The sequence below is a fragment of the Monopterus albus genome, unplaced genomic scaffold, assembly GCF_001952655.1.
Source record: "Monopterus albus unplaced genomic scaffold, M_albus_1.0 scaffold119.1, whole genome shotgun sequence".
Taxonomy (NCBI): Eukaryota; Metazoa; Chordata; class Actinopteri; order Synbranchiformes; family Synbranchidae; genus Monopterus; species Monopterus albus.
This window is the reverse complement of record NW_018127999.1, coordinates 94,187-109,697: the sequence shown is the minus strand read 5'-3', so window position 1 is coordinate 109,697 and position 15,511 is coordinate 94,187. Positions and strand designations below refer to the sequence as shown.

At 39.6% G+C, this 15,511-nt stretch overlaps 1 protein-coding gene across 1 annotated transcript in view; it reads right to left on the bottom strand.

Moving 5' to 3' along the window:
- The window catches only part of acsl6 (acyl-CoA synthetase long chain family member 6), a 34,359-nt gene that overhangs the window by 1,717 nt on the left and 17,131 nt on the right, over window positions 1-15,511 (bottom strand). Inside the window, exons 7-20 of the mRNA XM_020611977.1 lie at window positions 14,594-14,772; window positions 13,147-13,179; window positions 11,578-11,629; window positions 9,542-9,615; window positions 9,282-9,359; window positions 6,878-7,012; window positions 6,274-6,408; window positions 5,610-5,705; window positions 4,243-4,315; window positions 1,473-1,561; window positions 949-1,065; window positions 676-819; window positions 339-440; window positions 167-238 (exon numbers count right to left, since the gene is read on the bottom strand). Coding sequence (XP_020467633.1) covers window positions 167-238; window positions 339-440; window positions 676-819; window positions 949-1,065; window positions 1,473-1,561; window positions 4,243-4,315; window positions 5,610-5,705; window positions 6,274-6,408; window positions 6,878-7,012; window positions 9,282-9,359; window positions 9,542-9,615; window positions 11,578-11,629; window positions 13,147-13,179; window positions 14,594-14,772 — 1,379 coding nt within the window. The remainder of the gene's footprint in view (window positions 1-166; window positions 239-338; window positions 441-675; window positions 820-948; window positions 1,066-1,472; window positions 1,562-4,242; window positions 4,316-5,609; window positions 5,706-6,273; window positions 6,409-6,877; window positions 7,013-9,281; window positions 9,360-9,541; window positions 9,616-11,577; window positions 11,630-13,146; window positions 13,180-14,593; window positions 14,773-15,511) is intronic.

Sequence of the window (15,511 nt, the reverse complement as noted above, 5' to 3'; positions counted from 1 at the left end):
CCAGATGTATCTAAAATTTGCTGCAGAATAAATATTTCCCTGTTAGCCATTGCATAGCTTGTGGACCCAATAAAGATATATGTATACAGACATAGTATAGCTTTAAGACCATAGTTATATTTTGTATATTTCTGTCTAAAATACAAACATATAACTGCCTGCCTACCTGCTCAAAAGAGTGTAGGCCACTAGCTTTGCCTAGACGCACCAAATCTTCAAGGATTGCTTTCTTTAGTTCCTGTTGACAAAAGAAGTTCAATATTTTCAACATCTGTCATTAACAGTGTGATCCACAGACTGATTATACCTAGCGAAAGCCTGAGCCAGGTGTCACCTACCGTGTTTTTACAGAGGTCCTTGTAGGTGCCTAATATTCCTTTCTTCTTGGCCCATTCAGGCATGATCTCAGGGTCAGGAACCACAATTCCCACCAAACAGGACTGGAGAGAGCAAACACAGACATTAGCGGGGAAAGTAAAAAGACTGAGGACTAATTCAACTTAAAATGGCATGAGATGGGTGACCATGTATTTTATTTGTCCTGGTTTAATATGGAGCACATCAGGCTCTCAGTAGCTCTTGAGTACAAGAATTGAAGTAGGTGACCTAATTCATATCAAGGTCTATGGGAGAATAATACACTGTGTATGCATGTGAGTCTGTCATTGTCATTACCTGCAGACTGTCTCCATGAACATAGAGCTGTGCCACAGGTTCACTCCTGATGTAGATGTTTTCAATCTTCTCTGGGGAGATGTACTCGCCCTGTGCCAGCTTGAAGATATGCTTCTTCCTGTCGATGATCTTCAGTGTGCCATTCTACAGGAAAGAGGGGTTATACAGAAATATGATGAGCAGAGGAAACAAAAGGAAAGGTCATTGTGTAATATGTGAGGCACCATGCATTATAACCTAAAAGACTGGAGTCTGTACACTATATATACGTACAGGTAACCATTTGCCGATGTCTCCGGTGCGGAGCCAACCGTCTGCGTCCAGTGTCTCAGCCGTTCTCTCTGGGTCTTTGAGGTAGCCCTTAAAAACGTTTGGTCCCTTCACATAAATCTAGATGGAAGATTCGAAAAGTGGAAAAAGCTTGAGGTCAGAGGTGCAACATTGTTTATGCACTGTATTACTTGTACAAACACTAACACAAGTTGTACATTTTTATTCTTATAGAAAGTATGTGCCTATCCTATTTTACACCTTTCCCCTACATTAAACATATTTTAAAAGACTTGGATTACTTCTTTTTTCTCAGTAGAGATGAGATCTGTTAGTTCTAGAAATCAACTCAAAGCCTTTTTCTGCTTTAGTAAAGATTTTTAATGTTGCTTTTTTCACAGCTGGTCTTGTTTATTTAAAATAATCAATTCAAAGTAACATTATAAAGAACTTATAATTAACTCATACATCATAATGAACACATGCTTGCATGTATATTATGTTTATTTCATAATCACTCTGCTTACCTCTCCCTCTCCCTTAGAGGCAAAGTAGTTCTTCTCAGGAACATCCACCAGTTTAATAAGGTTACATGGCAACGGGGCACCAACGTGACCTATTCACAAAATCACAGCCAGAAAAATCATTAGAAAACTCACCAAAATAACAATATCATTTTGTTTGTTTCATTTGGTTACATCCATTAGCCATGATTGTCAACATGTCAATGAAAGCTAAAGGAAAAGAAGTACATAAAATTTGTGTTTAAAGAAAATGAAATAAATATAGCTGATGAACTATCAAAACTGAGCAGCAGGGGGGGATGCTAGACTACAGTCTGATGTTAGATCACTGTTGTTTCAAATCTTATGGAAGCATCTGGTGTGAACTACTCAGAGGTTAGGTTTTGGGATGACTGAAGTAAAGGGGGACAAAGTATAGTGAGAATCCAAAGTCTGACACAGCTATGCTAGTTACTAGGTATCTACTCATGCATGTTGTTACTTGTACTGTCATGTTGTTGCCTTTAAGTAATATTTATCTTAAGCATTTTGACTTGCCTTTGTATATGAAGTGTACTATAGAAATAAATTTGCCCTGCCTTGGCTAAACAACATAATTACTGAGCATCACACTCCCTTGCTACAAGAAGCACAACAGGATAGGACACATTTCACGTAGTGCTCATGTTGTTCTTTTGCCTTATTTGTAGTTATGCATAATGTTCTGTGATGGAATGTTGTTATTATTGGCATTGTTACTCTAAAAAAATATGGGGATATTTTCAGCAGAGGGAGGAGAACCAGTTTTAGAACCACTCAAGAAAGTTCACTGTCTCTTTTAAAGCTTAAGTCCAACTTTATACTGAGCACATTCTAAACAATCTTTTCTTCTAAATATGCAGTGTTTTCCCACAGTGTGTTCTTCTCCAGTCAAGTATCAGTAGCTGGGAAGGACCAGTGGTTCAGTGGGAGATGTACATGTAACAGTGGATGTTTCTGACTACATGTGCAGTTCATTCTTTTACTGATTCAAAGAGTATGATTGGGAATTACATTTAATATCAACAATTAGACTTATAGTGATATCTTAAAGTACAAAAATGTAATTTGGCAGCAACAATACAATTGAAATATACAAGTTATTGCTACTAAGGTGCATAACTTTTTGCCACATGAGAATACTGTCCTGTGTCATAAGCTTTCAATACAAATGTTTGTGCATGCTTCATATAAAGGACAAAAAAAGATAATTATAATTCCACAACTAATAGTAAGATACTGAAAATGCTAATGCTAGTGTGCTAACAAATGCTTTGATGTACAGTATAAAATCCTCAACAACAAAAATGTTTGTACAGTAACTGACAACTATCACTCCTCTGTATCCCAATGTGCATGCAGATGAATCCATATTTTGGCTTTCACAATTACTAAAATCCCTACTCATCACCATGTCCCCGTCAGGAATTAAGTGGATTTATTTAGTCACTTGAAAATGAGATCAAACCATTCCCTGGGGATTACCTACTGAGTTTACGTTATCCCAAACCAATTTTGGGTAAAGCTCTGTCCACATAGCCTTGTCTTGTGAGTGAACTGAGCGGGTGATGGCATGTTCATCAGATTCCCAGGAACAGCAGTGAGCTGTCAAGTGATTTTGGTTTGGTGTGGTTTTGGCTCATGTACATGTTTCATTGGTTGGCCTCTGAAAAATACTCTCATATACACAGCTTTTGAACCACAAATGTTTTCAGTGTATACATGCTAGGGGATCATCTTTCAGTGGAACAAACATGTCACCATCATGAAACACTATCCACTGTCTTACATAGCTCCATACCATTCTAATAACATTCCATCCACAGACTTGTTATTACATGAAAAGCAAACCCTAAGAGTTTTCAAAATTTCTAGATATTTAGTTATAACAACAAAAACAACAACAAAAACAGTAGTAGCCAATTATTCTTTGTGACATTGACCTTCAAAACATAATTTTTATTGGTTTGAACATACAGCTGAAAGAAGAAACAAAGATTTTATGTTAAAATGTGCTGGTTTGTTTTGGTTTAATACTTAGAGTAAATGTATTATTGGATATCAGTCTTCACAGAAAGGCACACTTTACAATAAATCAGACAGCTAATTATAACAGATCTTCAAGTCTATATATGGACAAAGGTCACTTGGAAAACTACTATCAGTGCCAAGAAGTCTAACTATGCAGCATGCTACTGGGTAAATGCAGGCAGTTATGGCAGCTACAGTACTTATTCACATTTGCTGTTGTTGGCAATCACCTAAGCAAGCATGATGACTGTTAATAATGTTGTCAAACAGCTCCATCTCACCCTTTGAAGCCTCTCCCTTCTATCACCTTGATCTACTGGATATCTTCCCCCTCCACACTGGTGCTATGCTTTCCCCCCCCCCCAAGGTGCCACGTGTGAATCACTCCTCAGGAGCAGAGCTAATAAGTGTCTGGAAATATGTGTCTCATTATCTGAGCATCTTTGACCCCACCCCACAGAGCAGTCACGGTATTGAACTTTGGCAGTGTCACCAAAGCATTTAGATGGCAGGTTGACCTGGGGAGCAGCAGTGATGTTTACAGACTGTGCTCAATTAAACCCTATGTCAACATGGGAGATATCCACTCCTTAAAATCATGAACTAGCCACATCCCTTTTAGGCCTTGAACTGAGCCTACAGTCAAGTAAACAAGGTCAGTGACTCAGGCAGAGATAAGGACCTGGCTTTCTTATCCAGCTGTGGTGCACAGATGTAGGCTTACCCGGTGTCCAGTCTCCAGGCGTAGTGTAGGTGCAGCCAGCTGTGCACTCTGTCTGGCCATATGCCTCATACACCTACACACAGACACAGACAGTGTTAACAGAAGGGCTCTGGGAAGCATTTGAGTGCAACCACATATTATTTATATATATGTGTATGTGACTGCTGTTATTCACTCAAACTGTGAAAAACCTGGGCAGTGTTATTTGATAGCAGCCTCAAATTTGACAAGTAAATTAGTTCAGTGGTCAAAACAAGCTTCCTTCAGCTGAGGCTCCTAGCAAAGGTGAAGCTGTTTTTATCTCAAGGCGACCTACAAACACTCCAAAGAATGCTCACATCACCCCAGTTCTTCGGTCCCTTCACTGGCTTCCAGTGCAGTTCAGAATAGATTTTAAAATGTTACTGTTTGTGTTCAAGGCCATTAATGGTCTTGCGCCAGTCTATTTGACCGAACTTTTAACCATTTATACCCCGGTCAGAGCATTGCGTTCCTCTGAGCATGTGTCTCTGGTTGTCCCGTGGGCAAGGTATAAAAAGTGGGGAGATCGTTCTTTCGCCATGTATGCCCCCAAGCTCTGGAATGCCCTGCCCCCTGAGGTTCGATCTATAACGGAATTAATGGTTTTTAAGTCTAAATTAAAGGCACATTTATTCAGACGGGCTTTTGGCATCTAATATTTAGCAGCAATGCTATACAGGGCCTACAAGCCATCCTGATTTTATATTTTGCAATCTTACTCTCTCTGTATTTGGACTCATTTTCATTTTACAAGAATTTTATGGTTCTTATAGATCATTGTTTTAAACTTGTGCAATGTTAACCTTTTTTGTTTGTTTGTTTGTTTCTTTATGTAATTTTGGCAATGCTCTGTTTTATCTCTGTTTTATTGTGAAGCACTTTGAGCTCCTTTGTTGTAAAGTGCTATATAGACAAATAAATGATTATTACTGTGAGTAGTTTAAGTGCATGTTCCCTATAGTTTTAGACCATGAGAGTGAGGACATAAAACATCCAGCTGTTATGGAGCAGCATTATCATTTACCTGGAGCCATGTTTCTGGTTCTGCCTGATGAATATAAGTCCAATGTTTTTTAGCTCTATTTTGGTCTCCTGAAGGAAATATCCAGCTCTTTAGTTGTGTCACTATATTCACCAGCATGTCTCCAGCTGTGTTTGTCTGCTGTTTGGTGCTGAACAGTGTACAGAGGAGTCTTAAGTCTTTTTGGCTGAAAACAGCTGCCTGCTGTGGCTGAGACACAGCTAAACACTGAGCTGAAACTCGATTCAAAACTCATTAAATTAATTAGATTCCTCACAAGAACAGAAGTATAACATGTGTGTGTGCGGCTGTGTGTGTTTTTCACCTGGCACCCCAGAGCTGCTCTGAGGAACCCCAGGACAGTGGGTGAGGTAGGAGCTGCTCCTGTTATTACCATCCTCAACCTTCCTCCCAGGCTGTTCTGTACAAAGGGAAAACACATTATTAACACAAAATGGGTCTTAATTTCTGTTTTCAATACTGCTATCACTACTACTACTGCTAATAATAATAATAATAATAATAAACAACTTGATGTTTCTGCTGGGTTGGAAATAATGGACCTTTTTTTCTCAGCCATCTTCCTGCTATGAGCACGGGGCTAATAAACTCTTCTGGTTATTTAAATTGAGAGATTTCTGTATTAGTTGTTTCTATCTGGTCTTCCCATTGGTGGCTGAGCTCAGTTAGAAGAGGATATGTCTCTGATACGGCTCATTTATCAGTGAAATCTAAACAAGCCACTCCCACACACGCCTGACGAAGCAGATTAGCTGAGTGTCTGTATTTTGGGTGAAAACCACAACATTAAATTCTGGCTTTGAGCTAACCTGAGACTGACTTCAAATCGACTTTTCCAGCTATTAAGCTATACTCTGAACTGCACTAAGCAAACAGGCAAGTATGAAGTGGCAGTGTTGTTGCAGGATATCAACAGCTAATGTAGTGGGTGCCTTACATTTAGCTCAGGGAGAGGAAACACTATTTACCTGAATCTTACTGAAGAAGAGTTTGTCCCAGATGCTGTCACTGCGAATGATCCCACTGCTCACTTCAGCACCTTTTTTCTTGGCAGCAAAGTTGAGCAGCCAGCGTTTCAGTGGAGTGTTAGCCTGGCTCAGGATCTGCACAGGAGACAAAGACTATGGTTGTGGACCGTCCCTCCTAATTCCAGCTGCTGAAAACTTGTACATTTAGTGATGTGAAACTGCCCAGAAATTAAAAAGAAGAAGGCAAAGCCATTGTTAATGCAAGAACAAAACTATTTTTTCCCTCTTACATGATTTGCCATGATTCTCTGTTAATTACATAACATGCCTTTCTGAGAAAACCAGACTTGGATTGCATTAGTCATTGTTGAAAAAAGGCACTTCATTTTATTCCTAAACCACAGCAGCAGTGCTGAATACACGACTCATAGAGGTAGTGGTAATCAGTTTCATAACATTTTCAAATCTGCAAATCCCTGTCAGCGTAGGAGTCATTTTCCAGAAGAGCAGCAATTTAACAGGAGAGAATCACACTGAATTAAACAAGTTCAATTTCTTTGTACCCACTTTCCTTAAACGTCTTTACTGTAACTCGTCATCTCACCTTGTCGTACATACGGTTGAGCAGCCGAGGCACCACAGGGAAAATGGTCGGCCGCAGGGCCTTCATGTCATCTGGGAGGAGGCGGATGTCGCCCTGATAGAACCCAATCCGTCCTCCATGGCAGTAGACAACAGACTGCAGACACATAACACACGCAGCAAACTTAAATGAATTAACCATGTGGTATCCTTTACAGAGGAAATCCTACAATTGTAGTGTAAGTTTAATAATAAAAAAGTCCCATTATTATCAAAAATTGAAAATTAATGGAGCTAAGAGAGAAAATAAACCTTTCTAAAATTCTGCACATAATTTGATGGATAGTGAGTGGTGAGGGTCACAGTAATACCTCACTGTACTAACTCTGTTTACAAGAATTACATGTGAATGGGTAAATTAGAGATGAGCCTAGTGTAGTGGTTAAAAATAAACAAGGCAACTCCTTGTTGGGCAATCACATGAAATGCCAGTTTACGTGTTCGTCATCGTATTTGTTGTTAATGTTTCAAGTTCTCATTTCCACAGTCTGAAGTGTCATCATTTAGCAAGTGTCATCGGTGCTCCATCAGAACCCATGGGTATCAAAGTCTAACCAATTCATTATGCTATAAATGAGCTAAAACAAAGATGCTAGTTTGTGGAAGATAGTCATTGTTACTACCAGCGGTGGATTCTATACTTAATTAAAAGAATCAGTACAATGTAAAAAGTAAAAGTGATGAAGTATTAAAAGCTAAATGTAGATAAAGCATCAAAGCAAAAATATTTGTGCATGAAAATGACTTTAAGTGGAATAAATACAAAGTATATCACAGGATTTTTAATCATTGTTACTGTATGTTCAGTTGGCCTGACCTCTAAAGTAATTTTATGACACACATGCTTATTTGCAAAATGAACTGAGTGAGGAATAATTCTGCAAAAATCTGTTTGTTGTGAAGAGACTGTGAACAAAATGCATCTGAGGACACAAGAGAAGCAAAAGGTCCACCCTCTTTTTTCCCTTTGATTGAGGCATCACTGGTACCACATGCGGTGTGGTATGCATGTGTCGCGCTTGCTTTTTTTGTGTGATCTGATCTGCTGCTTTCTGGGGAAGTTAGGTGGATTCCTGTGTCTGAGTCTCACGCCGCTGACAACACTGCTGTATGGTTGCAGGCACACAAATCAGGCTGGTTCATGATGAGGCAACCCCACCGCCCACACACACACACACACAAATATACACACTTACTAATCCACTAAGTGAATTATACTGGAGGACCCAAGTTTATTTAAGGAGACAAAAAAGCAGTCTCAGAACATCATCTTTGAAATGTTAGATGTTTCAGTACTGATCACTGAGGACAACAAGCAAGTTCTTAGTAAAAACATTTGCTTATGTCCATGCTCTGTCCCTGTCTGAGGTCTTGATGGTAACTGTTCTATGTTGTGTCAAAACAATTAGCAAAACATGGATGGAAAGTGATGGTTTGAAAACCATTATAAAATATAAATAGACACCAGTGAGGGCACATTTCTGAAGAGAATCATGATATGCAAATGCTTAACAGATCTCTGACTTGGCAGGTTTTGTTTAAAGCAAAACATGTGCATGACTAAGACTTCACACTGGGAAAGTATCCAAGTAAAACCAGTGGCATGAATGGAAAAAGTGATACATTTATAGTTTTGCAAGTTTGACTAAAACTGAAACTGAAAATTCAGGCTGGTTTCTACAGTCAGTTCAACAGTAGACCCTTGTTAAACCTAGACACTATTACAGGGCTAGTCTCCGTGTCCAGAGGAGACTATGCTTAAACAGCACAGAAAGATGGTTCCGTTCAAACACTGCTGAAACAAGAACTTCTTCCCTGCAGTGAAGTGACCCCCCGGAGGAGCTGGAGGAAGTGTCTGGAGAGAGGGAGGTCTGGGCATCTTTGCTTAGACTGCTGCCCCCCGCGACCCGGTCCCGGATAAGCGGAAGAAAATGGATGGATGGATGGACTATTACAGTGACCCCCAGTCTAAATATCCCAACAAGGCCAAACTCCTCAGGCTGCAGCTTTGGCTCCAAAATAAAGTACAAGGTGTTGTGAGGGAGGCATCTGCTTTATGACCCAGTGCAAGTAGGTTAACAATCAAATGCTTTGTGTGTGCTTTAGTAGACTAGGAAATGATGCAACATGTACATGATTTGCTGTACTTGGAAACAAACTGGAAAATAGAAATGAAAAGAAATGAAAAGAAAGGACTAGGAGCATCCCCCTCTTTCTCCTTCCCACACACTGGATAAATACAGTGTCAATATTCATAATCTTAGTGCAAATCCTTCTTCTGCCCCCACCACCCCCTAACATCCTGAAACGCATAAACAATATCTATTACATTCCTGCAGTCACAAATCATAGTCCAACCCATTTACCTCGATCAGCCTCTCAAACATGTGAGCCAGCGGCAGGAAGGAAATGAGGCAGTCGTCTTTGTTGGGGCAAATGACTTTCTGCAGGAACAGAAGGGAGTAAATGGTAATCTTAAAAGTGGCCCTGCAATGTAAAAGCATATAATCACAATAGAACCAGACTGATGAATCACTTAACAAAGTGAGATGTCTTTGATAAGCCTTCCAAACAACTGGGGGACAGATTTGATGAGCAAAAGACAAAAGAAGAGAGAGTCACTCACATCTGTTACTTTGAGGAAGCCTGCGAAGTCTGCTACCACATTCCCATGGGTGAGCATGACTCCTTTTGGATTTCCTGTGTAAGCACAGAGAAACACACATACACACAAACACCAAGGTTGTGAAACTCTTCTCACCTGCCTGATGGGTTATAAAGTCATCTATAAAAGAAATCTAATATGGAACAACAACCTGGGCCGTCTGTCACTCATATTACACGTCTAGAATACAAGAATAATTTCTGTTAACAGACCATGTGTAAACAATGTGTATCTGTGGCAACAGCACTTTAAAAAAGAGGCTCTTTCCTGACTTTTAGCTTTTTTTGTGATTACTGAGGTGTTTTGCTATTTCTCCAGCAGCCAAAATGTACCATTTTTATTCTCCATTACTCAAATGTCCCTCCATTCTTCTGTGGTCGCTAAGAGGCAGTGACTCTTAAATCCAGTCTTAATCTCTCTAGACATGCCATCTGGCTCCCACAGCCATGAACAGTATTTTAGGTTCAGACATGAAGAGATGTTGCAACAGATACTCAGGAAATTCTCGGGAAATGCAGGGTGACTTGAAGCAACTTAAACGCGTTGGCGTAGTGGGGCGAGTTCTCTCTCAAAGCCAGTATGTGGCAGTGTCTTCAGTGCTGAGCTGCAGCTGGTATCACTTGTAAACTGACACCAGTGGGTCCTCACATGACTCAGCTTTTGTTCCCTTGACCACTGGTTTCAGTGGTTGCTGTGGGATAAGAACGTCTGAAAAGCAGCAGTGCTCACTCATCACTCACATGGATGTTCTGCTTTCTCCGGCATGTCAGAACATGCTGGGGAATCCAGAGTGGACATTTACTGTATTTAATGAAAGGAGGGAGAGGGTGAACTCTGGTTATTAGGTCACTCTGTCGTAGTGAAGAAACTGGATTCCTTTACAGTAAATACACATCATCCTGTCTGTGTCGCCTTTGATCAATTTATAGGTCCAAAATTCATGACAGTCACAAGAGTCAGAGAGCTGCTCTGTTGTATATGTGAACGCCAGTGTTATATATGTTTGTTATATGTTTTTTTTTTGACAAGTAAAATCCAAAATGCATTACACAGAAATAGCTGTGTACTGAATTTCAGACTGATCTTATCTATCAGACAAAAATCATTCTTAGAAATGTCCTGGAAACACTTTTGTTTAGCAAGAGACCTAAACCATAAGAAAACCTATGAGTCACAGAAGCATTAAGTATCACAAAATGTACTTAAAATATGTGACATTTTAACAGTAAACTGGTTTTATTATTGCCGTTAATTCAGTGATTAATCTTGAGAACCAAACAACACAGTGAGGGCTTTTTATTATCAATCCCAAACTGGAACGCTGCTTAAACCTGCTGTGTTACTAACTGCTGCATGACATTAGACCAACACCTTAAAAGTAAAGAGCAGGTGACCTACCAGCCCAGTGTTATTAGTGAAACAGACAATACACTATTGCTTGAAAACCAGCACAGTGCTCCAGGTTTGAGTTCATGGCCAAACATTGCTATATGAGAACATTTTAATCCAAGGAGCTTTATAAACATTCAATGAATGCAGAGCACATACTGTAGCTGTTTTGCGATTATCCCTTTGTAAGTGCATCAGATAATAGGTCAAGAATATTGTTTCTGCTGACAGATGTCATTAAGGGAAATCATATTCAAGGTGTGGTTGTTGGTTAATTACACTGGAACACACTGTGTTTCTTGGCTTGGGATGGTGCCAGCTAAAAATATTAACAGAAGCAAAGGTAACAGTTTTTATCCAAATGGTGCATTTTTAGATACTTAATGGACAACCCCTAATAATACATTTTATTTATTTATCATTAGCTATTTCTCATTAAAAGTTGAATGTGTGATTGACTTGTCTGTTAACAAGCGTAAAATGACATGCGTGTAACAATAACAGGGATAATAATAGAGATGATAAATAGATACTGATAGCATTGTTAGCCAGTTAGCTGCATTGCCCATGCAGAAATAATGCATGTTATTTACATAAACTATTAATACCTGTGGTTCCACTGGTGAAACACACAATGGACAGGTCGTCTGGTGCTGGTGGCTGTGGAGAATAAAACTATTAGTCACAAAACTTAGTTATTATTACATACAGTTATAATGTTTTGCTGGTGTTTGTTTGTGTGGGTTTGTTCACAGCATAACTCAAAAGGTGGATTTAGATGAAACATTTTGCAGAGGTAGGGTACGGTCCACGGAATAATCCATCATGGTGCTGATCGGGATCATATCCAGATCCAGGAAGTTTTAAAAACCCTCTTTGTCATTGTGAAATAGAGCCTGTTTCAACATTTTTTTCTCTAACTCAATACACAATGCCTAGAATGCCTGGACATAAAATACACAGTATAAGACATACCACACACCAAAGTCTGATCTGCATCCAAGTAATGTTCCGGATATGGTGATACACAGCATTCAAATTTATAGGGCTCACAAAAAACTCACTACTTTGAGACAACAAGCTACAAGCTAGGATCAAACTATAGCTGAAACTCTGCTGACTCAGCAAAGGGTCAACAAGTTTGATGCATCTTCAACAGCTGCTGCACTAGATCCTGAAGAAAACCACCATTACTGAATTATTGCTTGTCTTGAATAACTTTCAAACTAATAATGATATCAATTTAAGATAGATAGATAGATAGATAGATAGATAGATAGATAGATAGATAGATAGATAGATAGATAGATAGATAGATAGATAGATAGATAGAAATAGATAGAAATACTTTATTAATCCCAATCTGGGAAATTGCATTGTTTCAGCAGCGGTTCACACTCAATATCAAGCACACATACCAATAAATAGAATAGATAACTCACTAAAAATATAAAAATATAAAACAAAATAAAAAATGCATGGGTCCATATTCATGGTCAAGGAGTCATATTATAAGGGTTGAAGCATTATTAGCATTATTAGCATTATTATTCCTTTTAAGTGGCATTATGAGGGCAGTAGATAAAGAATCTTTATACATGTTGAGCTGCATTCATAGTTTGTGGCTCTGCCTCCTTTCTCTGTCATCACATCTGCAGTAGTGTGTGTTCATGTGTGACGGGCTAATATGCGCTCCCCAACACTGTTTCAACAAAGGGTAATCTATGTGCATACTGGAATGTGTTACAATAGAATAAACAGTAGCTTCGCTGGCTAACACCCAGCATCATCCCAGAGGGATCTGACTGGATAGTCACTGTTCAGTACTGAGTCTCTAAATAACAGCATGTGAAGATCTGTCACATGATTTTGTTTTAGAATAAAAAGCAAGTGACAGTTTTCAGCAACACTATTGTGTCATTCATCTATCTATAATCTCACAGATGACCAAAATAATTTGTTCAGTTACATGTGCTGTTAAAATAACTGCGTATATTTACACCGATATGGAGCTATGAGTCTACCGCCATGCTCGTGGCTCTGTGGAGCCATGCACAGAATGATAACCTTAACATGCTGAGGTCTAGCAGGAACACTGTTTACTATGCTCGCCATCTTAGTTTAGCATGTTAACATACTACTGTACCATTTCATCATTAGTTTGACTTAGCACTTACTATAGGTTTTTTGTAGTGCTCTCTGCCCAGAGTCTGTAAGGAAAAACAACATGAAAATAACAATTACTAGTGCAAAAATGGCTTTAAAATCATATTATCAGACATAGATTCAGTGTCATTCCCTATGACTCCTTGAATATTGAGTGTCTAAAGCAAGAATAGCATACCATGGCTCAATCATCTGGTTATTAAAGGTCAAAAATATGTGGGTTTGTGTTGATGGGAGCCAGCATGCTCAAAAAACCATCTCTAGAAATGTGAACTTGTCAAGAGACCCTGTATTTGTGGTGATTTATTTTGCTGCATTCGTGACTGCAGGTCACAGCATTTGAAATAACTTGTCACATTTCTTGTAAGCAACCTGGTAAACCAGCAGAGCCAGGTGTCACACTGACGCATCGATGAAGGTCAGTCAACACAGAAAAATGGCATGCGCACATGTGACCGCCAGCTACTTTCCTGTGACTGTTTTGACTTACTGTAACTCATTTGAATGGCTCGTAGGCCTATAAAGCCCTTATTTATTTCAGGCATGCTAAATGTTTCCCCCTTTCCTCCATATTTGTGTTTGTGTGCACAGAGAAAGGGAAGGAAAAAAGTCTGCTTTTATCATTTATTGCCCTTCAGTAAAGGAATTGCTATAATCTGCTGGATCATTTTGAACAAATGCACATTGGATCAGTGTGTACTTGTTGTGATTGAACTAACAAAGCATCAACAATTAGGGGAATGAAAAGAGCAGTGAACTAAATGATCACCTCAGATATAAAGTCACAACAACACATGACAGCTGTATATTATGTTGTGTGTGTGTGTGTGTGTGTGATTTCATGGTTGCGAAACCCCACATTTGTCAAATTCGGCACCATGGAGATACAGTAAAGAACTCACCTGCTCTGTAATGTTCCTAACAAACATCTTATTTTGTGCTCGTATGTTGACCAAATCTAAACATTAGTTTGTTTTGACCTGCTGCTCATGGAATTTCAGCTTGTGCATAGTTGAGACTTTTAGCACACTATAAAGAAGTGTGGAATCACTGAGGCCACTACGGTGGTGACAGCAGTTAAACAGCTTGGCCATCTTAAACAAATAGTTTGAAATTGGTTATGACACTGACTATAGGAGAAAAAATGATTATTAATTACCATATTAGTTACAGTTACATTTTTGGTCCGGCTTCCACAGGATGGTTGTGAAAATCTTATTTAGTAGCGCAGCCCTTGGTAGCCAAGCAAACATCTAGATTACAGCAAACATCTTCATTGGTATTTTGATGACTATCTTTCATTGTGTGACAAGTTCTGCCTGATCCCTGTGATATGTCTTGGCAGAAGCTATACAACTGCTTCTTCACCTATACTACCCCCATATATTTTAGATGACTAGCACTGAGTCAAATCCCCCGGCAGCATACCACAGTTGTTTTTCTATCTACATGTCATACCTCCACTTCCTGCATGGCCTGCACATGGATGCTGCAGCCCTCACCACGTTTCATGAGATCGGAGTCAAAGGCATCCATGAGGATGATTCTTCGCAGGCTGGGAGTCTCCTTCCGCTCCATGTTATCCAGGAGCACTTGAGCTTTTTCTACTTTGTCACAGATGACTGTGGTGATTTCAGCTGCAATGAGACAGACACACAAGAGCAGACGCACCCTTGTGTTAATATCCACAGAATGGGAAAAGAAAAAAGAACAAAACAAGACAAAAAAAAAAAAAAACAGGGCCAAATGTGGGTTTAAGGTTCCTGTGAAGTTCAGTCACATTTTATGTGCATGTTTCTCTTCAGTGCAGCTGTAAGTTGGTTCATTTCTAGTTCAAACTGTTACATTCAGTTTAATACAAGCACTGTTTATGAGGTTAATAGCTGAGTAGCCACCCACTTGCACTAGTTTGAGTTCTCACATCATGACAGTGCGTGGCCTTTGCAGTCTTTAAATAAGCTTTAAGCCAGGAAGTAACACACTGTGTATAAAGTTGACAACAGTGCTTTCAGTCACCAGTGAGGGGAGCTCCACTGCTGAAGGAGTCAGTAACACTGTGTCAGCAGCTCTTTCAAAACCCAGACACATTATTCTTACATGTCTTTTGACATCATGGTTTCACTTTATTAAATAAAATTATTTAGTTGCATGCTTCGGGGTTTATTACTTCAGTGAGGAGACAATTGTTTGTTGTATTTAGATCTGTTTTCTCCGCAGGGCGGCCGGGCGCACCCTTAGAGATAGGGTGAGGAGCTCGGTCACCTGGGAGGAGCTCAGAGTATAACCGCTGCTCCTCCACATCGAGAGGAGCCAGCTGAGGTGGCTCGGGCATCTGCTTCGGCTGCCTTCTGGGCGGCCTTCTAGGGCGGGGTTCCC